This window comes from Tetrao urogallus, assembly GCF_951394365.1.
Source record: "Tetrao urogallus genome assembly, chromosome: 1".
Classification (NCBI taxonomy): Eukaryota; Metazoa; Chordata; class Aves; order Galliformes; family Phasianidae; genus Tetrao; species Tetrao urogallus.
Window position 1 is genome coordinate 141230974 of NC_136813.1, and position 23810 is coordinate 141254783.

Below are 23810 nucleotides of genomic sequence, written 5' to 3' on the forward strand. Positions count from 1 at the left end.
TGTGGGACTGTTCAACTCTATGAGACTTCTGATTACCACACACACACAGGAAAAAGAGGGAACAAAAGAGTTTGAGGAAACGTCTTGACCAAAAAGTCTCTATTCTCTCATACCCAAGGTCTCAGTGGTGATGGGGTAGACCCAGCAGTGCTGACAAGCTGAGTCATTTTGGAAACAACCAGATCGGCTATCAGCTGTCTGTCCTCTTCCACATGCTCCCCAATCAGGGGCATCGAGCTGTCCATTACCTGCCAAGAGAAGGAAAAGCAGCAGTTAATAAGGAGAGCTCCTGGTGGCAGATGCGTGTTTCAGATCACCTATCACACTGCCTTGCTTCATGTCCCTGGCATTCTTACAAACACCTCTAGTCATCGATCCCCTCCATGCTAAAATATATTTGGTTGGGATTTCACTGTGGTGTTTTTGGAAATGACATGTACTTCACAGAATTGTTTGAGTTGGAAGGGATCCTTGAGAGCCATCTGGTCCAGTGCACCTGCAATGAACAGGAACACCTGCAATGAACAGGGTGCTCAGAGCCCCTCCAGCCCGATCTTGGATGACTCCAGGGATGGGGCATCCACCACTTCTCTGAGCAATCTGTGCCAGTGCCTTCCAATGCTTCCACCACACCCCATCTTCCATCCCTTAACAATTTGAAAGCCAAGCCATGTCTTCTGGTGTCTGAAGGCTTTCTAAATCAAGTAAACACAAACTTGCTTTTTCTCATCTCCTGAGGAGATGACTCTCATGGATGGGGTTTCACAGCATTTGGGGGAGACACTGCAGAAGAAAGGGTCACATGCAGGCACAGGAGAATGGAAACACATTGTACTAAAGTCTGGGGAGATGAAAGTAACTAGTGCTGGCACAAATCAGGAAACATTTGGGATTAATAAACACAAAATACTGCACCCTGACAGGGGAAATAAACTTCACAGATACATAATGAATAGAACATTACCAAAATGATGGCATCTAATACAGAAAAGTAAACTTATTCTCTGCTTTTCTTCTTGATACTGTCATGACACAACTGCTTCCCAACAAATACTAGAACTGTGCTGGAGAAAGCTGGCATGTAAAACTGTGGCTACGGGGTAAAGAGAGCTGTAAAAGGTAAAAAATGGTCTGACAACAACAATAGCAATGAAACACAGCAACCCCTCAGGTGCACAGCAGTCCTGAACACCATTTTCAGCAGTTCATTCTAAATCAAGTTCTTAACAAACATTAGCTAAATCCCACAGGAAGAGCTGCGCTATGATGAAGTTAAGATTCAGCTGGATTAAATATAGTTGTACCCAAATATCAGAGTTTATTTTGTTTCTGCTTTTATTTTTAAACCAAATGTTAAGAACCTTGGAGATGCAGAGTTAAAGGTTGTTTTGCTCCAGAAAGGCACTGACTCATGCTCAGATAACAACTGGATGTGCAATCCACTTTGGCAAGGCTGCAAGGCTGTGAGTGAAATGGAAGGTTTTACACTTCTTTTTCTTTCTTTTTTTTTTTTTTTTTTTTTTCAAGTTAAAGTAGGGAAATCAGCTAGACGAGTTCACTGAGTTTGTATGTTGATGCTAGCCAGTTCTTGTGGAAAAGCTATTAATTTGCATTAATTCTATTGGTGACTCATGCAAACTCTAGAGAAGATGCCCAGGAGATTTAAAGTAGGAGTTTGCATGAAGTTGGCATTTATATCCCTGGCTACTTGACCCTGAGTGTGAAAGAAGGAAGGCAGAAGATCTGATAAAAATGCTCAGCTCAATACACAAAGTGACTTATCTTTCCGCTGTCCAGTCTGTTTCTCTGTGAAAAGGGAGGTAGGAAAATATGTCTCCCTAGCAGTGTAAAATCCATGACGGCAGGGAACTGCCAGCATGCTCCTGTACCTCACTGCTCCTAGGAGCTTTCCAGCAGGTTTCTCAGCAGCTTTTCTCCCCCCAACTCCCTCATTAAAAGCATTCCCATCTTGTTTGGCGATTGCAGTTCATACGTGCGAGAAGAGATCTCAGCTCCACGCAAGGCACCGTTCGAAGGCCCCATCTGACCACTAGATGGTGCCATTAGTCTGCTGACAGACCAGCCTAACCCTCCCAATGATAAAATTCAATTTGAAACCAACGAACTAAAATAAAACTCCTAATTTCCCCACGTTGAGAATGCTCTTCCCTATTTCTGTGGCAGCAGTGGCTGGAGCAGAAAGGGAAGTTGCTATTTTATAAAGCAGAAGTACTAGGGGAATGAACACTGGAGCAGGTCCCATCTGAGCCAGAGAACCACAGAATCACAAGGGTAGGAAAAGATCTCCAAGATCACCTAGTAAAACCACCAACCCATCCCCACCATGCCCACTAACTGAGGGTGCACTCGATCCCCTCATCAGGTCATCAATAAAAATACTAAACAGGACAGGACCCAGTACCAACCCCTGGAGAGCACCACTCATGACTGGACACCAGCTGGGTTTAATTCCATTCACCACCACTCTCTGGGCCTGGCAATCCAGCCAGTTCTTTACCCAATGGAGACTATGACCTGTCCAAGCCACTGCCAGCTGCCAGCTTCTCCAGGAGAATGCTGTGGGAGACTAAAGTCTAGGTAGAGTACATCCACAGCCTTTTCCTTATCCACTAGGAGCATCGCTTAGTCATAGAAGGAGATTAGGTTGGTTATCAGGAAGATTCACCAGGGATCAGGGCACCTGCAGTGTGTGTGGTGTGTGTCTGGCAGAGGGACATGAACTGTAGGAGACTGCCAATATGGGGGTGAGCAGTCACACACATAGGAAAAAGCCTGTGAGAATGACAGTGATTTCGGTGAGCAAAATGAACACAGCTGGCTGTCACTTGAGTGGAAAGGAGCATGAGATGTCACTTTGTGTCTCCTCCAGGAAAGGTGAGTGGCCCTGCAGCTGGGCAGACACTGACGTCAGCGCCGAAATAAACAAACTGGAAGGCTTCCCGAAGAGGTGGTGGAATCACCATCCCTGGAGGTGGTCGAGAGCTGTACGGATGTGGCACTGAGAGTCGCGGTTAGTGGGCATGGTGGGGAATGAGCTGACGGTTGGATTTGGTGATCTTAATGTTTCTATGGTTCTATAAATGTCAGAATCACAGATAGATTGCACAAATGCTGAGAAAAACACAGAGCAGCTGAGCAAAATAAGATGTTGACACACATGGTCCTGGCCTTCACAGCTGCCCAAGGTCAGTGGCTGCTCCTGAGGCAGCTGCTGCTGCCTGATAAGGGACGTGGGGGAACGGAAAGCAGCAGGGCAAAGAAGAGGCTGAGGTAAACCCCGTCCTGCTCCTCCTCCTGCCCCTCTATGATGCTGAAGCCTAAAGGATGGTCATGCTCTTCTGTGCTCTGGTGTGCAAGAGTGGGGTGTTAGGGGATTTTTTAGGGAAGGAAAGAAGGAAGGACACATGATAAAGCATTTCAAAAGGACAGATAAGACGGTGGTGAAGGGATGGGTAGGGCCAGCAGGGAGCATGTCTCTCATCACACAGCTTGGCTCCAGAGCAGGTAGGGCTTAGCCAATCCAGGAGGAAGAATGCATCAAGTGGATCATTTTACTTGTCTCTCACTTGCTCCATATTTGTCAATATAGCAGAGATGTAGAAAGCGGTTAGACTGCCAAAAAAGGAGGTGGGAGAGACCATACATACTGTTGAGCTCTTTTGAGAATCTGGCCGCTAACGGTGGTACCTAACTTGTGCTATTTTGAGGGTTTGGCCTTTGGAATGTTCATGCTGAATATTCTTTTAAAATGATAGAGTTATTTAAATCAGAGGAAAAGGAAGAATCAACATTTGCCATCATATTCACAGCTGTGAAACTTTGTAGAAATCAGTAGATTTCCTTTTGCGTATGAAAATGGAACTTGTAGAACCATAGAATCATTAAGGCTGGAAAAGACCACTAAGATCATCTAGTCCAACTGTCAGCACGTTCACACCATGCCCAGTGACAACGTGTGTTGTTGCTTTAAAGGGCAGAAGGGCAATAGGTCCTGGTATCTGCCACAGGAAAGGAAACGAAGGTGAAGTTCAAGTGGCAGCAAATACCATGAGTAAAAGATTATTCTTATCCTCTGCTGATAATTCATCTCTTTTAATCTGATTCTGTTTGCAATGAACCACTGTGATAAATTGCATTTCATAGACTTGCTTATCACTGCTTCTGCAATTCTTTCCTAGAGAACAGCTTTGCACTGTGAAAATTAATTACTGCCTGCAATTGCATTGTGCAAATTCCGTATTTGTTCAGGCCATTTAGGCATGCTTTCATGTAACATGTCACAGCATACTGTTCCTTTTCACCAAGAAAAACACAACTGTCGCACTGTCAAAAAACATCTTTTTTTTCCCACTATCAAAAGAAAAAAGCAAAATAAAGGATCAGTTTCAAACCAAGAAAAGTACCCCAGGAAATAGGCTGGAGGCAATTAATTACTTATCAGCATCTCTCTCAGATCTGCATAAAGTAGAAAAGATGCCTGTTTGGCTTTGTTCTGCTATTTGTATTGCACTGCTTTACTCCTTTCCCAACGGTGTCTGTCAGCCTGGCATCTGAATGCCTGCTGGTGTTGGTACATCGGAGCTGCTCAATCAGGTTTTCTGGTGGGATAATTCAGCATGACCCATCTGAAGCTAATGTGTGTCTTCTGATTTGTGCTGTATTAGATCTGTTGCTTTTTACCTTGGTCTTGGAGAGAGGGGAGTGTTAGTGTGCATTTCTCTGTGTGTGGTGATGGCTGTCAGCGGGTGGCTGTGCTTTTCATGCAGTCACTCACAGACACAGACAGATGTGAAAAGCCAGAGGTATATCCAGGCAGAGGCATATAATCCTTAAGCACAGAATTATCCATGTGTGCACGTACATAGGCTTATGTGCAGGAATAGATGTGGGGATATGAAAACCACATCTCACATCTGACCATGTATGGATACAGTCCAAATGTCCTTATGCTCGTTTTTAGCAAGACTGCTTTTCTGCTCTTCCTTTCTCAGCTACATGTGCATAGAGATATACAAGTGCAGAGCAGGGAGGCAGTTTGCTCTGGGGGATGCTCCTCTAGGTGCTGATGAATTGCACACAGGAGCAGACTCATCACTACAGCAAAGACAGAGCCTCACCAGCGTTTCATTGCTGGCAACGGTGCTTGGATCACATGCCCTTTGACAGGTCGCTGCTCCCTGGAGAGCAGATACATAATGCTGGAATGTGCAGTCGCTGGAGGGCTCATGTGGTTCTCATCAGCATCCCAACCCTCAGCGGGTGGGACTGCTCTCCCACACATATCTTTCCAGTGTGTCAGCACCCCTTCATGATGCCATAGGCTGGCTCTGCTCATCTTCCTCAGCTGGCTTGTGTTGGCGGAGTTTACAGCAGGTCAGATGCTGTGCCTCCTTGAATCACATAGTGACAGAGGCACTTGCTTACTGGTCACATTTTCTCTCCCCCAGGGCATCTCTTGGGTTTCCACTTGGATTTTCTGGCCAGTTTTTTCCCCCCCCTGCCCTGTTCAAATGACCTGAGCATCCTGTACACCCGTTCCCATCTGTGCCTCTGGTCTGCTGAGGAACACACTGATTCTTAGCTCCAAGAGCCACTAAGTCTAAATCTCCCTCTATCAATCTGAAACCATCTCCCCTTCTCTTATCACAACTGACCCTGCTAAAGAGTCTGTCCTCTTCTTTCTTACAGCCTCCTTTCAGATATTGGAAGGCCGCTATAAGGTCCCCCCAGATCCTTCTCTTCTCCAGGCTGAACAGCCCCAGCTCTCTCAGCCTGTCTTTGTAGGAGAGGTGTTCCATCCGTTGGGTCATTTTTGTGGCCCTCTTCTGGATGGACTCCAACAGGTCCACATCTCTTCTGTACTGAGAACTCCACATCTGGACGCAGTACTCCAGGTGAAGTCTCACCAGTCAGTCAGCTTGCCTGAGGCTGTGAATTAGACTCTTGCATATCAGTGAACCAGAGCTTGGAGGAGACAAATGGGCACCCTAGAGCAGTGACTGCTGGACCTCGCGTGTTGGTGTGAGTGAGCATATTGGTGCATATAAACTCTGAGGGAAAGTGTTTGCAGATACAGTTCCCCAAGGTTGCTCTTGGTCTCACCTCAATGATATAGTCTTTTCCATCTTTGCTGTGGACAGCTTTGACAGCACAAATATCAAGACCTCCAAACATTTCCGCACAGGCATCCACCCACAGTCTGTACCTGCAGAAAGCACAGAGGCATGGACTACGATTAGCTGCCTTGGTGATACACTAATACAGTTACCCATCCCAACGCCCGCACAAAGAGATTCTGGAGCCCCTTTAATCGTAAGGCATTACTGATATGCTCTGCCCTCATTTTTTGCACCCAAAAAAACCAAGAGAATTTTGTCTGAAGCTTCCTGTTAGTTCAGATTGCCTCAGTTCTGCCCTCAAAGCCACCTTAAAACATTTCTTTCCCTCCTTGGTATTTACATCAGATATCCAGCCGGTTGTCATTTAGCCAAGCTATAAATATTTAGCTCATTTTATCTCCCAGAAGATTTGGCCCCTTAGAATTTGTACTGGCTTTGCCTGAAAGCCCTCCATTATGCAGAAAACTTCTCCTGATAAGACATTCAGGACACCGGGGCTTCATTAAGATGGGAAAGCGAGTGCAGAACTTCGCAGAGTAGCCATCCCCTCTGTGATCTGTTACCCAGCGGCTCCTCTTTTTACAATTCACTCTTTCAATGTCATCCTTCCACAGCTCCTCACCACCTTCCCATCCCTTGGACATTGCTCCCGGCCAGGTGGTCTCATCACACAGACCAGGCTGCAGCCCCTTTCTCTGGCCATCCCAGAACAGGACTATCAGCTGCTCTGAGCTGAGGCCAGCTTTGTCAGGGTGCCCCTTTAGCTGTCCTGGTGTCAGAGGAGGAGAGGGAATGACAAGAGGCATATTATGAATGGACTGCATCCCCCCTGCTGTGGAAATGAGGAGGGAACGAGGCGGCCTGGTTTTATTTCCTGTGCAGCTGCTTTGCAGTCCTGAGCATTTCAATAAAAATAATAATCTCCGAAGAGCAGATCTGTAAGCAGGACTGTGACAAGATGTGGGGAGGGGAGGCCACAGCCTCTTGAAAACACTGACATTTTGCAGGCCCTCAGGGGACTGGGAAAAGAGCTGTTTTGGCCAAAGATCAAGTTTACATCCTTGAAGCCAGCCAGAGTCCCCATGGCTTGACAACATAATGATCAACTTGTGTGAACGCAATGTCTGAGGGAAAATGGCTCCTAATGAGGAGACCAAGTATGTTCACCCCAGGCCCTGTGAGGAGGGCAGAGCCTGAGAATAAATAACTGGCATGAAGAGGAGAGCTGTGCATCCTCTGAGCTCTGAAGCTCTGCTTGCAGTGCTATGGGGCAGGGGAGCACTTTATGCCTACAAATCATCAGCAGCATTTATGGAGTTTCACTATCGTTTTGCCCAGTTTGACTTGGATATGTCAATCCTTTGGGCTATTGTTGAGTACAGTACGTACTTCAGATTGTTTTCACTTGGCAAAGCATTTTGGCATGCTTCTGCCTTGTATGCACTGATGACTTAGATTTCAATGGGATTTGTTGCATTTGTGGCTAGATAAGGCTCAGTGAGTTGTGGTACTACTATAATCTGAACCTTCAAGATTCAGCTGGTCTGTCGGCAGTGATCTGGGCTTTAAAATCAGAATCATGCAATCACAGAATGGCTTGGGTTGGAAGTGACCTCAAATCATCTAGTTCCAACCCCATGCTGTGGGCAGGGTTGCCAACCACTAAAGCAGGCAGCAGGTGCAATTAGAAATGTCTACCTGTCATCTCTCTGGCTTCAATTGTGTTGTAAACAACCAGGATACATATTAATGTCCAGCTTCCACAGTCATAGTAGGGTCTTGAAGCATCACCTTTGGCATCAGTTTAGTAGCTTGGTTTGGTTTCCCAGTTTCGCAGAACTAAAGCTGCAGAAGGGACCTTATATGATCACCTGCACAACTCTTCCACTTCAAAGAGGAGGCATTTCTCTAATCTAGTGTGAAGGAGGACAGAGATCCCCTATTCCCTCCAGGTAATTCATTTTTGTGCTATTATCCTTACTATTAGGAAATATTTACTAAGCCCAAGTGAACCTTTTCTGCTGTAGTTTAAACTTATTATTTCTTACAGCATTGCGCTAGCAATATAAAGGTGGCTAATGTCTTTTATATATTTCAAGACCTTATGCTCTTTAATTTTTATCCTCTAGGATGAAGCACTGTTCAGGTTGTGGACAACTTCTTCCAGCTCTCTGAAAGCTAATGAAGAAAACTGAACATCAGAACTGAAGGCATACATTCACTGTGCACGAGTGCACACCTCTCCTGAAAAAAATATCACGGTCTGCTAACTGGAAAAGGTAGAACACGACATAAGCAATTTCTACATTCTCTACTCTGAGCATCCCCTTTATTCTCCTTTGACCTCTCTCCAGCTCACTGTTATCTCTCTTCAAATGTGGTGCCCAAACCTGGGCAGAGTTAGAATTAACCATGACCTTAAGATCATGGGGAACAGGAGATACCAACTGAAAAGAAAAAAAAATATCTTAGATTCACTAGGCCTGATTGAGTACACATATTATATGGATTCTTTAAATCAGTGAATAACCTACTTTAAAAAAGCAAGATGGAGAACAAGTAACTTGATAGAAGTTCTATAGAAAAGCATATGGAAAATACATCAAAGCAAAAGTCACCGGGAGTCAACAATACCATGCAGTTTCAATATTAGCAAATATCACAGTGTTTTGAATATACAGAAGTACCATCTGCAAAGTTTAGAGTGCAAGGTGCATGAGGCAATTCCTTCTGCACTGTCGAGCAGTGTGACTTTCATGCAAACAGCGTCCACTTTTGAGAGCCTAATGCTTTCAACACTTCAACGGGCAGATTTTTCCTTCTGTTGGACAGAAGAAAAACACTTTTTCCACGTCTGCCTCTCATTTGTAATGTGCTTAGAATAACTTCTTGTTCTCATTTTGTGCTGTGACCTTGCTGATTTTGTACCTACATGTTTGTACTTGTGTGCTTGACCTTACTATGCTGGTCTTGCTTCCTGTGGCTAAATTCACTAAAGATCTAATGACCTGGCAATGCTGATCTCTAGCTGTCCTTCCAGTCCGTTCTCCAAAATAGGACAGTTTGCCTTTGTGCCCTTAGTATTTTTTTAAGGAAATACTTGGTCTTTAAACTCCTTTATCCAGCCTCCCAGGAGACCTCTCTTACCAGTTCTCTCAATTAACTGAGGTCTAAAATACAATTCCTCCCTTCTAAGCCAAGAATAGTTAGTACTCTCTTGAAACCCTCTTCCTTACCTCTCTGTCATTGCAATCTGTTCCAGCATTGCAGAACCTGTGTTTGCCTTCCAGTTTCCAGAGATAGACGTCCTCCTAGAAAAAACAAACCAGAAACAGAACCAGAACATGAAAATGCATACATTCCTGCCCCATCCTCCCTCATACTGCAGTTCTCATCCTTGACTTAGTGCTTGCATGGGAGGGGATGAGGTGAGGTTCTTCCTTGTAGAAATCTTTCCAAATCCTGCCTCAGCAACACTCCATACAGGATACGTTGTTCAAACTCATGAAAGGCCGAATGAGGAATTAGGCAAGGAAATCTCTAAGGAATCTTGAGCACACATCAAGCCCTATGAATACTTTCTTTCTTTACACCTCAGGCCTAGGAAAGCTAAAATGTCAGGAGAAGGTCTCTGGGATAATCACCCTTGTGTTCTGCAATAGTAGCATCCTCCATCTGTGGAAGAACAACACTCCATGCAAACATCTGACTAAGCAGTTCCACAAATGTCAGCTCTAACACTCTGGGTCTCCGTAAATTTGACTTCAGTTGTACTGGTGTCATAGAAAATACGATTATACACTCTTTTTCCACTGACTTCCCATTGACCTTTCTGTGGCTTACTATGTTTTGGTCTTGGAGAATTTATAATTGCAAAATGGTTACTGTCTCATTAGTTGCAAGTGATGGTTAATTTCCAAAAAAAGGTGGTGTTGCTGGGTTTCACCATCATCCATGAGAAGGTGACAATTTTCCTTTCCTTGACCTTAGGCACAGGGCAGACCTTGGACAGCCTGCTGTGACATCACTGTGCAGATAACCCTGGCAGAATAGCCTGCTAAAGCAAATCAACAAGCTGACAGATACACCTAGGAAGAATCTCCACAATGGAAAAGATTTAGGAAGAGGAGTGTGCTGTGTGATCCAGCGCTTTCAACATGTGGTTTTGGAAACCCTCTCTCCCTGTGTTCTCACCTTTGTAACATGATGTAGAAAAGACTTTGAACTCATAAGATTATATAGATCAGTCATAATACTGATGTCCTGCTTTATAGTAAATCTGAATCATTATAGTTAGCTACCTAGGGTTTCCCTTCACTCTGGTGAGGGACAGCCTGGTGTCCTTTTCCATTTCTTTTCTGAAGTGGTATGTACAGTTGCTGTGAAATTTAAATCATCTTTCTAACCCATATTTTAAAAGAGAGGAAGGGGGGCAAAAATTACTCTCGAATAATTGTGTTTTTATACTGTTAGCTCTTCCCTTTTGTTACCTTCACCCAACATCCATCTTCCCACCCTACATTCTAAGCAAAAATATAGATTCCTCCTTGAGCTTTGATTGTTAAGAGTCCTTTGATGGCTTGTGTTCACCCCTCAACCTCTCTTTTTCTATTGACACGTGAGTCTTTGATTTTGTTCTTCAGTTCTGTAATGGGAAGAGCCATTCTTCACTATCATATAGGTTCAGAAAGTTTCCCTGCAGTGGCAGGTGGCATCTAGAATTCCATTATTACTGAGAACTTCTGAGTGTGATTAGTAACAGAATGACTGAATATCAGTGCTCAGAAAATGTAGCCAGCATACCAAATGTAAGCGGTTGATTCACTGGTGAGGAAACCAAACCATAGCCATAGTTTTACAAGGAAAGGTGAAATCCTAACTGGGGATGATCCCTCGATCCTGAGCTGAGGAAAGGGTGGAGTGTATAGTCTCTCCCCCAGTTTCTGCTGCCACATGAGAAGTATTCATGTTTTCTCTTCACCAGTATTACAATGTCGGTCAAATGCATTTGGTGGAATTTTAGGCACGTATTACATGCTGCTTATCTGCTGTTTTGTGGCTGGCCTGAGGCATGAGCTAAGTAGGTGTTTGTTAGTAGTGTAAAGCTGGAGTCACTGCACTGAAGTCAATGGGAAACTGAACTCAAGCCTTGGGTCATGGGCTGGAAGGAAGTGCATTGAACATCTGGGGCGGGAAGGAATGCATGAGTCACCCTCAGCATCCTCCCTCTGGCAGATGCTTGGTGCAAAGTAAACATAATATGCAGAAATTCTGGTACGCTGTCTGTTGTCAGAAGGAAGAAGTTTTTAAAGCTTATATGTGTGGGTGTAGGTATAGAAATCCTGGGTAGTTTCCATGGCTCACACATCAAAGAAATTCACTTCATCTGACACATGCTGCATTGCCTCTGAGGCTGAGATTTGCTATCATAACTAACGATTTTGAGACACCAGTGAGAGTTCTGATATTTTGGGTGCTTTTACTTCTGCCCTCTGACATCATAAGGACTTATTCATACCGTAGAAATAATCTATTCAGTCTGATGCCCTGAAGGAAGAGCCCATGATCAGACTGGTTATACCATCCTCCCAAGCTCACTTCCCTAAATGGCTCTCTAAATTTAAATAAATACTCTGGCTTAGCAAGTCACATGGCTGTTTTTGCTGTTTTGTGAAGAAGCTTAATTTCTCATTAAGGTGTTTCTTATTCATGGCTGTTTTTGTATGGAAACATACCTCATCTACCAAACAATTACTTGCACAGCTATATTCCCCAGTGAGATTAGCTTTTAGTGTGACTGCTCTCTTTCCTCAATTATCCCGTATTATTTCTGATCACTGCCTGGATGAGAGTGTGGTGGGTGTGAATAATAAACAGGGACAGGGCATGGTCAGCCTAACTGGGTCCTTGTTTCACACAGGGACAGGCTGGGAGCAGACTAAGGTCCCAAGGCTGAGTAGGTTGGCAGGAACAGGGAATTTTAATGGACATTTAATACCTTCTTTCCTTTGGCCAATTTGAACTGTTGTCGACCTGATCAGATTTAAAATAACATTTCTCTCATTAGGTTCATATGAAGTAGCTGAGTGTCCCACACATCCTTCCCAAGAAGTCATTATCTAGCTAATTTAAATACCTCTGTGCTAGGAATCCAACCAGGCAGCTAGAACCGAAAAATGTGTGAGCACATGCTTTTGATTATCTTACTTAACTACACTTGCACCAGAGCTATATGGCCTGCAACTCACAGTGTTGCAGGTCTTAGGTAAGACATGAAATGTATCTGGCGATCTGAAGAATGCACTGCTGGAGCTATTTGTCCTGAATTTTGCAGCTGGGTAAGGAGTGGTGTTGCTGGAGAAGTCGTGCTATTTGACTGTGCTTGTCTACTGGTTTGCAGTAAAAAGAAACAGGTGTTGAGTCATGTGGTTACATCTTCAATTAAGCTTGACTTGACGACTCCTGAAATTTGGCCGAGCACTTTTTAATATTTTCAGACACACCAGTGTTGAGTGCTGCTTTCGTGCCACTCCCTTATTACCCCGCAGAGCAGGGAGGAGCTGTAGGGCACCTGCACGAGTATCTGTCCTCCTTTTTCCCCTTCTTTGTATGCCTCAGGGAGCAATCATGCAAAATGCCGACGGAAACCCTGCATGCTGGCCAAATTGAGACCATCCTTACCTGATGCTGCATGCTCCTCATGCCCTCCTGAGAGCATGGTGCCATGAGCTCTGGCGTGGGAGGAGACAGGGCACTGCTATAGGTTGGACACTGTAGGACTCCACAAGGTGCAACCAGCTCTGATAAAGTTTTCAGCTCCCCAGTGTTGTTGGGACACCCTTCTTGCTTTATTGCTTCCCCTTTTTTATTGTGTGTCCAGCTGGGAAGGTGGTGGGTTTGGTTCCCACAGGAAGACACAGGGAGATGGAGGGGTTTACTAAATGGCTGGATATGATGACCCCTTTTGCAAGGAAAGGTGGAGGTGGGAAGTGGTGGTAGAACATGGTTTTTACAGTGGAAACGAAGTGAAGATCAACAACAGATAGAGAAGGGTTTATTTTCCAGTGACAATGATGGTGAGTAACAAGGATGATCAGTGGCAGAGGGATCTGGGTTCAGAGGTGGGAGGAGAACAATGGGGCCACTTTCTCAAATAAATTAAGTCAGCCTCCTGTTCCTGCCCAGATGCTAAACGAATTGCATCCCCAGCAATATCTCCCCACATGTCACCCCGACATAGCCACACACTCACATGTAAGCTTTGTAATTGTTGCCAATTTTCTGGATTCGGATGTCATACTTGGAGTCGATGAATGGCTCGGAGGTGGCGTAGGTCTTTGCCATGGCTATGATGCTGGCTATGTCACGGAAATCATACTGGTTCTCAACTTTGACCTTGATTGCCAAAATTTCAGCGAAAACATGACAGGTGCAAAAAGAACAGGAATATTTGGTAAGTGGAAGTCATCTCCATGCCTGAATCACACAATGTCAATTAGCACAGACAGAGTTAAGAACAGAGCAGGAATTGCGTGGTTTAAAGAAAAAGCTTCCTGAGACCAAAACAGACCAGAGCAACCCCTTTCTTCTGCCTCATGCACGAGCCCTGGTGAAGCTGGCATCCTGGAGAGAGCTTGAGTTTTGCCCAGATGGCTCCTGCTAATGCTCATTGCTTTTATGATGCTTCAAAGAAATAATTGATCTCTTAAGAAGCATTACTTCATTTAGACATTGGAACGGCTATTTCCCATGTTGAGATGGAGAAAAACTGAGCATTTTGGGTGGCCAGGAAATCACAATCAGTGCCAAGAAATCAAGAGAGTTGGTTGTCTGCCACTTCTAGGCTTCATTTTTCTGGCATTTCACATTGCCCCCTCCCTGATTGTCTTTGAGGAGTGGTACAGGTCTCCTGCTGGAAGCAAGCTCAGAAGAAAAACAGGGTCTCTGGGGAAGCCTATGGTGCCTGCAGAGATCTGTGAGAGCAGGATGGCATGGGTGTGCGCAGGACAGCTGGTGGGGCGTTGGGCTTGAGTCACACTTGGAGATGAGATGGCAAGAACCTATGAAGTGGAGATTTTCTGAGAAGCTCGTTTTTCATGGATTTGTGTTCACTGATGAGAAACACTCTGAACTTTATCCAAAAAAAAAAAAAGGACCGAAACAGTGCAAGCTGTAATGATATGTGCTTTGGGAGAGGAGCACTGAACAAGCTGGACATGGTGGACAACTTCATCTCATTCACACCACCAACCATAATCTTTAGTCAACTGGCAAAAATCTGCTTTGTGAATCAGAGAAACCCATCCAGTTCTTCTTGCTCAGAACAGGACAGATGCAGGAAGGGTGGATTAAGTAGCAGAAAAAGAGCAGCACTGTGTGAAAAGGGTGAACAAGGAAGTGCCTTTCTTTACACACTACCTATCCTTTGCAGTTTGGTAACATCTTGAGATCACGATTGGGGATTGCAGCCCAGCATTGCTGAGTGGTTGCTTGCAGCAAGCAGATGGTTTCTGCCCCAGAAGAGCTCCCCAGTTGCGTCAATGTGTATGTTAAAGGAGGGAGATGCTGGACTGCGTGGAGCCGGCTGAGGGAAACACATGCAATGGCATTTGGTTTTTCCTTGTGAAGAACAAACAAGTTGTTTTACATATCTGCCTTCAGCCATGAGAGGGCAGGAGCCATCTTCACTAGAGAACAGAAAACAAGCTTGTGGCTAACCTGTTGCACTGTTTGGACAGCTTGGTGCAAGCTCCAGTACCAGAAGCCAAAGATGCCTCCACATCCTGGTGCAAAGAAGCTCTTGAGAACTGCACAGGTTGTGGAGAAGGTGAAAAACACAACCAATCTGACCCACGACCACTTCTAGAAGCCTGAACAAAGAGAAAAAGGGCCTAGTGTCTGATTTTCCTCTTGCTGAATGCAGAATACTCCTTGTCCTTTTCCCTTTTTCTGTGGCAAGAGTTGGGCTTCTGCTACTCAGGACTGAATGAGAAATGGAGCAGAGGAAAACTACGGCCATATGGCGGGATGGGGGAAAACTAAGAAAAAAAAAGGAATAAAAGACTGAAAGGGTCAATGTAAACCTTTGTATTTTGTGTGAGAGAGTTGCCTTGCTCTGGGCTGGGCTTTTACCTCTTATGTCTTGATGGGGAGCACTCCAGGCCAGGGAGCCCCAAGTCTGGGCACACCTCGCAAAATCCTGGGGTGGGGGGAAGGAGGAGGGGCAGGCATGCAGCTTGGGCAGTGCCAGGTGCTTTTGCTATAGAGATAAGAGTGGCTGGGATGTGTGACAGGAAGTGGAGAGTGGCACCGCAAGGAGACAGTGGCAGAAGAGACCTGAGAGTGCACGACGCAGGGGGTTGCCTCAATCTTCTAGACCACTTTAGTCATGAGGAAAGACAAAAGCCATTATAGAATCACAGAAACGTAAAATAGTTTGAGTCAGAAGGAACCCTTAAAGGCCACCTAACCCAGCTCCCATGCAATGCACAGGAACACCTACAGCTAGATGAGGGTGCTCGGAGCCCCTCCAGCCTGACCTTGGATGTCTGCAGGAATGGGGCATACACCATCTCTCCGGTCAACATGTGCCAGTGCTTCACTACCCTTATCATAAAAAAAAAATAGGAAAAAAAAAAGAAAACCTTTTTTCTTATATCCAATCTCCTCTCTTTTAGTTTGTGTCATTATGTAATGACCTACTTGGAACAGGGACCTCTGTGGGATCTGACAGAAAGTGCTGTGCTTGTACAACAGATGTCTCTGGGCCTTGGTTTGAGGCATTTGTGGTCTCAGCCCAGGAGTGTTGGCCCTTGAGGTAGAGGAAGGGATGCCATTTCCCCTCACAGGCTAGAGTTAGACCATTTCGGTGTTCCTATAAAGAAGTTGTATGCTCTTCTCATTAAATAGGGTTTCTCCTCAAAAAAGTGGTGTGCTACAGGAAGGAAGGGTGAATTCCTTCCTGCTCTCCATCAGCTCCTCCCTATGGGGAGAGAGAGGATAAACGTGAAGCACATTTTCTCCATGGGACCTGACACAAATTAAGAAATGAACACAGCAGATGATTCCCCTGGTGCTACCGCATTGCACCGCCTCTTGGAAATAGCTTTGCCTTCTTTCCCAGCCAGTGCCACAGACATTCCCATGGGCTTTTCAGAGAAAGTACCTTGCCAGGTCCCCTTCTGGGAGGCCAAGGCCCTGTTTCCCACCAGGCATCAAAATAATCACCACACCAAAGCTGAAATCTGAGCTGCCCCTTGTTAATTGTTAGAGCCAGCCAAATCTGACAAAATAACAACTGTGTCCTGGGTTAATGCTGGCTTAGGCCTGGATGCGGTTATTACTTGATAAACAGGAAGCACTCCAGTTACAGTCAAATTAGATTTATTTTCCTGCCTTATCTATCAAGTCCGCCATTTTATTAGCTTTCTACTTTTACGTTTTTTATAATTCATTTCCTCCAGACTTATAACTGTCTTACACATTGATAAAGTATTCATTCTTCTAACAGGAGGAAAAAATCCATGGAAGATAACCAAAGGCAGAATGTATGCAGTGTGACATCAGAGGGCATCATTTAAGATGGGACTGTTAAAAATGATTATTGATCAAATAGTTATCGATTTACCTAGTAAGAGATAAATCTACTTTCTAAAACAGCAGGCTGGCCACAATGTGGAAGCGAGAAAAGAAGTTGGAAAGAAATCAGCAGGAAGCTATTTTCTCTCTCTTTTTTTTTTTTTTTTTCTTGCACCCTTCTTAGGATAAACGCAATATCCCACTAGCTGCACAGAGGAGTGCAAACAGCAAGTGCAAACACAGCCCCTGCCCTGCCAGCCTGTTTGCTTAGCTGTGCTGGCTGTTTGAGCAGCAATAGGCTCATTCTGGAGCCATCAGCTGCTGTTTGCTGTAGCGTTTTAGTGACCTGTTGTGAAGATCTTGGGGCAATGTGTTGACAAATGCCTTTTCTGAGCAAGAAATCTCTCCAGGAGAGTCCCCGCTTCCCTTCTGGCTCTCTTCTTCCATGTGGGTGCCAGCAGTGTCCCACCACACTCCTCTGGGTGCAGTAGAGAGGGACCTGGATCCCCAGGGATATCCTCACACAAGTGGGTCCTGCTCTCTGCCTAGCAGTGGCCCTTCAGAAGAAGATACTGTTCCCATCCCCATCTGCAGCTTTCCCAACAGGCATTGATCTAGCCTCTTCCCGAGCAGAACTGGGCAGAAACTTCATGGATTCATAGAGTTGTTTGAGTTGGAAGGAACCCATAAGGGTCATCAAGTTGAACTCCCCTGCAATGAACAGGGACACCCACAGCTAGAGCAGGGCACTCAGAGCCCCTCCAGCTTGACCTTGGATGTCTCCGGGGATGGAGCTTCCATTGCATTCCTGGTCAACCTGTTCAGTTTACTACCCTTATAATAAAAGCTTTTTTTTTTTTTTTTTGTATCCTATCTAAATCTCTCCTCTTTTAGTTTGAACCCATTTCCTATCACAAGAAACCCTGAGAAAGAGTCTGTCTCCTTCCGTCTTATAGCCCCCCTTTAGATACTGAAAGGCTTCTAAACTTCTACTGCCTCAGTCTCCAGGCCCCAAATCTCCTCTCTGCTTCTTGTATACCCCACATCTTTCTGCACACTATGATCCTAGGGCTGTGGCCTTCTTCTCTCATCTTCAACCTAAGCACTGCAGGTATTGCCTCACTGTGCCCTTTTGCTTTCATTAGTGATGTGGCCACATGAAAAAATAACTGTCAGTTGGCTGGAGTGTCAGAATTACAGTAGTTTGCAAGGGCTGCCTTTGCCTTGCCTCATCAAGTGCCATCCAGAGTTTGCTCAGTCTTACCGGTTAAACCCACACCACTGGGGACATGGCTTGCATATGCAGTTTCTCTGTCCAAACTGGGCTTAGAGGCAGGTTGAGCTGCAAGGTGAATGTCCTAAACTGAGCCAGGGCCAGACTTGGCTCTGTGGTGTTTAACTGAGTCCTAATAAGCTTGTAAAAATGCAAGCTCTGACTGCTTTCCTTCATAGAAGCTGGCCTGGCCACACGGAGTTTGGGAGTTTTCATCCACCTCGACCTGCACGTTGCCTCTCTGCAGTGACTCTGCCTTTTTGGGACAGCTGGCTCTACATGGAGGGCTTCCTGCCCCTCTGCTTCCCTCTTCCCCATATCACACCCCCCTTCTCAGCAGATACTCGAGCAAGCTGACACACATTCAGTTTAGGCCTAACCAAATGTGGTTTGCCCTTTGACCCATCTCAAAATAATAAAGATATACTAAAGTCTTCACTTCCTTATTATCCTCAAACTGAGGCTTTCCCAAATGTCTCTACTACATTCAGTCTTATAATCCCTATTAACTTTCCAATGAATAGCTGCTCTCAACCACGGGTCTTGGCAGCTCTGGACCCCAGTATCCTGGCTCAGTCATTACTTTCTGCATCTAGCGAAAGGTTCCAGACTGCTGTGCAAGAAATGAGGAGGATGCTCTTGCTATTTTCAAGATGGGTGTTACCTCCTCACTCATGAGTCAGTGGGAACACAGTGATTGGGCTTCTCTGTTCTGAATGTTACATGTCATTATTTGCCCTCTGTGAAAGAAAATATTTGTTCCTTGACAAACCAAGGCAGCCCTTTCCCCTTCCTTTCCTCTTTAGTGCATTGGATTTTCAAAGCTTTCACTTTTAGAACATTCTATTTCCAGTCCCGAGAGAGACAAGGTGATGAGCTGTCCTTCCTGATAAAAAGCTTGTGGTATTTTTACATTACATAGTGGCTCTGTTTAGTTTGTACTATATTTATATCAGAAAAAAAAAAAAAAGAGAAAAAAAAAAAAAAAGAAAAAAGAGAGAGAAGTCTTTCCCATCCAGTAAGAGAGAAAATAACTCTGACCACATTATTATGAACAACAAGTTTTTCTTCTGCACTGTAATAAATTCATCTGAGCCAGGATTTGTACTGGAGGAGGCATTTTCATAATTATGGGGCAGGCATAGAGAGGAGGTGACTCTTAAACTGGCCTAATTAGAGAGATCTAAAAATAAAACAGAAGTAGCAATATATGTATATATTTATTAAATTTATATAAATATATGTAAAACCACACGAATAGAAACTGTTTTTCCTCTCTCTGCAGATCTGGCAGTTGTCTCTTTCTCATGATCTGATCAGGAAGAGGTGAAGAGGCTCTTTGAGTGACTTTGTAGTGCTGGGCTCTGTTCCTAGGACACTTTGGGGTCATGTTAACATACAAATGCCAGATATTAACACACTCAGAGCTTTATTTCTTCCAGTGGGCTCTGGCATTACAAGATCTGGAGTCAGGAATAAGTATTGCTTCTTTCTCACTGTAGCACTCACCCTATTCAACAGAGACCCCTCCAGCCACATTTAGGATAGATAGGCTTGAACTTCACAGTGCTTCAGAATGCCTTGACCTCTTGTGAATTGCTGGGTGAACAACAGTTCAGTGCAACACGAGGAAGCACTGCTCCCAGCATCCATCTGCGATTTTCCTGGAAAAGACCTTGGGTATTGTTGAGGAGCTTAAATACAGCTTGAGAAAGCTGTTTGCTGACTCCATTGTAAACCATCACCTAAGCAATATTTCTGATATTGCACTTGTATCAACACGGTATTGGACTAACAGTACACAGAATACTTGCTACAATTTTCCAGTGCCCATAAGATAGAGGTGACTTCAAATTTTGGAAGGGAGTTAATCATAGTCATGCGAGGGGCTGAGGAGCATTTATCCAGCTTTTAGATAAATAAATTGCCTGAGGCCCTTTCTTCTCCCTTGGTGAAGGCTATTCCTGGTGCTTCTGGTCAAGTCAACACAGAGGCTGTTGCTTCTGGATTTCACAATAGAAATTATAAGGGATGCTTTTTATTCCGTTTTTTTTTTTCTTCATCTCCAACCCACAGCTTACGTGCACACATCACTTGGCAAGAACAGTTCTGTCACTGCTGGTGTACTGTCACCCCTCTTTGTTCTGTCTTTTTATGCTGGCTACTCTTCTTTCAAGATAAAACGATCAGAGGCTGTTTCTTAAAAATCCTAAAGCAGCTATTTTCCTTTTTACGCTTAAGGATTCCCTGCTCAGCTCTTTCACCAAAAAAAGACGTGGTGAATAAATTTATAAAAAATGCTTTGAAAACAGGATATTTGAAAATGAAAGTCTGACTATTACAATGACGCTCTTTCTAGACAGTATCACAACCTAATCAACAGTCAGTATTTTTTACAGTGCTATGAGCCTGATTAGCATGAATTAGCAGTAAGCACCAGGTAATCACGGTAGCACTCTGGTCTGTAACAGAGAAAATGAGGACCTGTGAAATGACACAAATATATCCCCACAAGTCAAGTGGAGCTGGTTGGGGAAGAAGTCTTCTGTTTGTCTGGCTCCTGACCACTACCTCAGTACAAATAAAAAAAAAACAGTGTATGGACTTCCCATCTTTGCTCATTCTTCATAGCCTTGGTGTCTCCCATTGTACGTGATTTTATCATTAATAAAAAGAAAAATGTAAGCACTTCCTTGACAATTTCTCTTGGTAATGAGATTGTAATCTGAATACTCACATCCTTTGAAGCACCCATTACAGGTACAGGTACATGGCTCTCTATCTTGGCATCGTTTGCTACAGTAAGTACTATTTTTAATGCACGAGTGTGTACTTTGACTAATAGGTTGTTTATTTTATCCTTTGTTTCTTCAGTCACTGCTTTTACATAAAACATAACCTGATGCTGATGCTTTATTAACTTTTACTTTCTTACTCTCATCCAAACCAAGAGCAAACCTCTCTCTTTTCTTCCTGTGTATATTTCAGAGATAATAACCTGCTGTTTCTTTCTGTCATCTTTACTTCTGAAGACCAAGAAATCTTTTATCTCTCTCTCTAATTTCTCTGTTATTCTCTATAATCTTCTTATTATCACTGATTATTACTTACATGTTATGATGGTTAAAATCATCATGTCTCCAGGGAACATTTCTCTTCTGAGTTACTTAAAAGGACATTTACATTGATTATTCTTATTTATTTCTCTATATTTTTACCTCTAGGTGCTACTTTTTCAGTAAGCCCATAGTTCTGCTTATCTGGATTTCTGTCATTTTCTTACTTTTTTTTACTGTCAACCCTGCCATTGCCTTAAAAATAAAATAAAACAAATTCCTGTTACTTGTATTCTAAACCAACTGACTAGTTCTTTATTTTCACTCTCTCTTTTCTCTTTTTTTCTCAATGCAATGAAATGAAACAGGACTTCAAGAAAATTAATTTAATCAGCCTCAACTTACCTTGAGGCTGTGGCTGGAGCAGAGCCCAAACTAAAACCATAAGCTCAACAGCCCTTCCTTCCTGTACCTTCCCCATTAACCAAAGAGACAAGTGCCCAATGCCACATCCATACTTTGCTACTAGTCCCTACATTTCATAATGGACCAAAATAAACTTGGCCTCAGACCAGCTCTTTCTTCTAGGACGCCAGGTCTCAACAAATCTGCTTTTGGAATGATTTCCTATGTAACGCCCTTGTACCACTGCATATAATTGAGCCTGCACTTTGCATAGAAACACTTTTTCTCTATAGCTTGCAACAGCAAAAACCAAGATTACTGTAGAGCAAAATGGAAGAGAAAATAAGAGGTGGGAGAAGATCTGTGGTGGTGCAGAAGACAACAGCTTTTGAGGACTGTTTTGTCTGCAAACACTGCTTAGGGTGGGATGCTTTCCTTTGATTCTTTCCTCATCTCTGTAGCCACCCAAGAGTCTGTATTGCAAAGAAAGACACATGAATCCCTCCCTACATTACAGATGAAATTGTGTAGTGGTCAGAGAGACCCAGAATTGCAGCAGGACTAAGAAACCCCACAGGGCCTCAGAGAACTTGAAGCCTTTCATCAGGGAGAGTCTTCTTCCTCCAGTTCTATCCTGTTAGGAGTTTGCTAACAAAATCCTTCTTGGGGACATGTTCAGCAGCTCGTGCTGCAAGCAGCTCAAAGCTGTCTGCATGCAAGTAGTCTAATTCAATGACACCTCTGCCTGTTTAAAATATGAAACACCAATATTTTAACAAACTTTTCCTGCTTATTTAAATGTTTGCTCTTTGATGCTGAAGGCCACTTCCACCGCTTGCCCACTTCCGCTGCAGCAGCTAACATCCACACATGGGAATGCTGCTGCAGCCAAAGGAAGGATGGTCATGAGAGCTTCTGTATGTGATTCAGAAAGCTAGAAAGCACTTTTGTTTACAGATTGCAAGCAAACAGGCTGTACCAGGCTTAGGTATGGTGTACCTATGTATACTTTTCAGGCAAACAGTGTGAGGCAGGGAGAAGAAAGGTCTGCTCTAGGGAAGTGCAGTGATGGGGATATCAATTACAAAGTTCATGTATCACCCATTTGTATTCAGAGATGATGCATCAGAATTCCCTAACTCTGAACAGATCATGTTTTGGACAGACAGAAGATGCTTTTTTAAAGAGGCATATGAAGGAAACAGGAGGCAAAAGTGCAGCAGAGACATACTGGAGATGCCTTGCTGAAAAGGGAGACCAGGCACCCCCAGAAACAGGGGCTGGCGATTCACTGGAGGAATAAAGATCCCAGTGAGCCTGGGAAAAACAAACAGGTCCTTCTGGGGAGCGAACTGTTTTTCAGGATTCCTTGGCAGGCAACCAGCCACTCTGCTTTGTAAGGTCTTGTTCTTCCTTGCAAGGAGGAAAAAAATAGCTGAAGGGCTCCCACTTTATTGAATAAGGTCATCGTCACGCTCTCAAAAGGACCAGAGCTGCTGTGCCTCGTTGTGAGAGCTATGGGGTGTAGCTGCACATTGCAGGTGCTTGAATAAACAACATCACTGCTTTTGAGAGAGCAGAAAATGTATAAAAGCCAAGCTGAATGGCTGCTGCCTGGCCAGCCTTCCCCCCACTCTTCTGAACCCCCTCCCACACCCTGGCAGCCTCCAGACTGACACCGCTGCCTGGCTCTGTGCGTGACAGCAGCAGGAGGCCTTTTCTCCCACAGGAACAGCCAGTGCCACTCAGATAGGCTGTGGGAAGGTTTAACTCCCTGCTGGCTGATTGCACGCAAGGAGGCTGTGCCACACAGATATCTCTTTCCTGAACTGCATGTATTTTTTCCTTTACTTACCTTCCCCATTCCGGCATGAGCGTGTCCCAGCTTGACCACTACAGGGAAATTTGGAGTCGTGAGCTGAAAGACAGAAGAAGGAACTCATTAGTCTTTATTTCCAGCCATTGTATTTGAAATAGTTTATTTTCATTTGGTTGCTTTTATCCCCCGCCTAGATGCTGATGGGAAGATAAACAGGTCCAATAAAGACTGCCCAGGTGGCAGCTCAATAAGCAAGTGGCTCTTTGCTGGGACACATGTGGTCGGAAACAGAGGACAGGCAGAACTCTTCAGATCTGACCCTCTTTTGCTGCGTGATAACGTTAACTTCTAAAACCACTTTTTCTCCCCCACCATGTACGTGTGGATATGCATGTGTGTGCATGTGCATGTAAAAAACTCCACCTGCCAGCGTGAATACATGAGCACTTTCAGGCGCTGAAAACATTTGAATTCTAAGAAAGATGAGGATTGTTGCTCTTTTCACACAGATTGCTTTGGCCTTTAGCATGAGTGTGAGC

General features: G+C 44.3%; 1 protein-coding gene across 2 annotated transcripts in view; it reads right to left on the reverse strand.

The window, feature by feature from the left end:
* SYN3 (synapsin III) overlaps positions 1 to 23810 on the reverse strand; it is a gene marked incomplete at both ends in the record, with an annotated part of 176149 nt that overhangs the window by 9518 nt on the left and 142821 nt on the right. For both annotated transcript variants that reach the window (XM_079549484.1, XM_079549483.1), the window contains 5 exons: positions 114 to 248; positions 6124 to 6226; positions 9377 to 9451; positions 13393 to 13535; positions 23308 to 23370. In XM_079549484.1, the coding sequence (XP_079405610.1) occupies positions 114 to 248; positions 6124 to 6226; positions 9377 to 9451; positions 13393 to 13535; positions 23308 to 23370 (519 nt within the window). The remainder of the gene's footprint in view (positions 1 to 113; positions 249 to 6123; positions 6227 to 9376; positions 9452 to 13392; positions 13536 to 23307; positions 23371 to 23810) is intronic.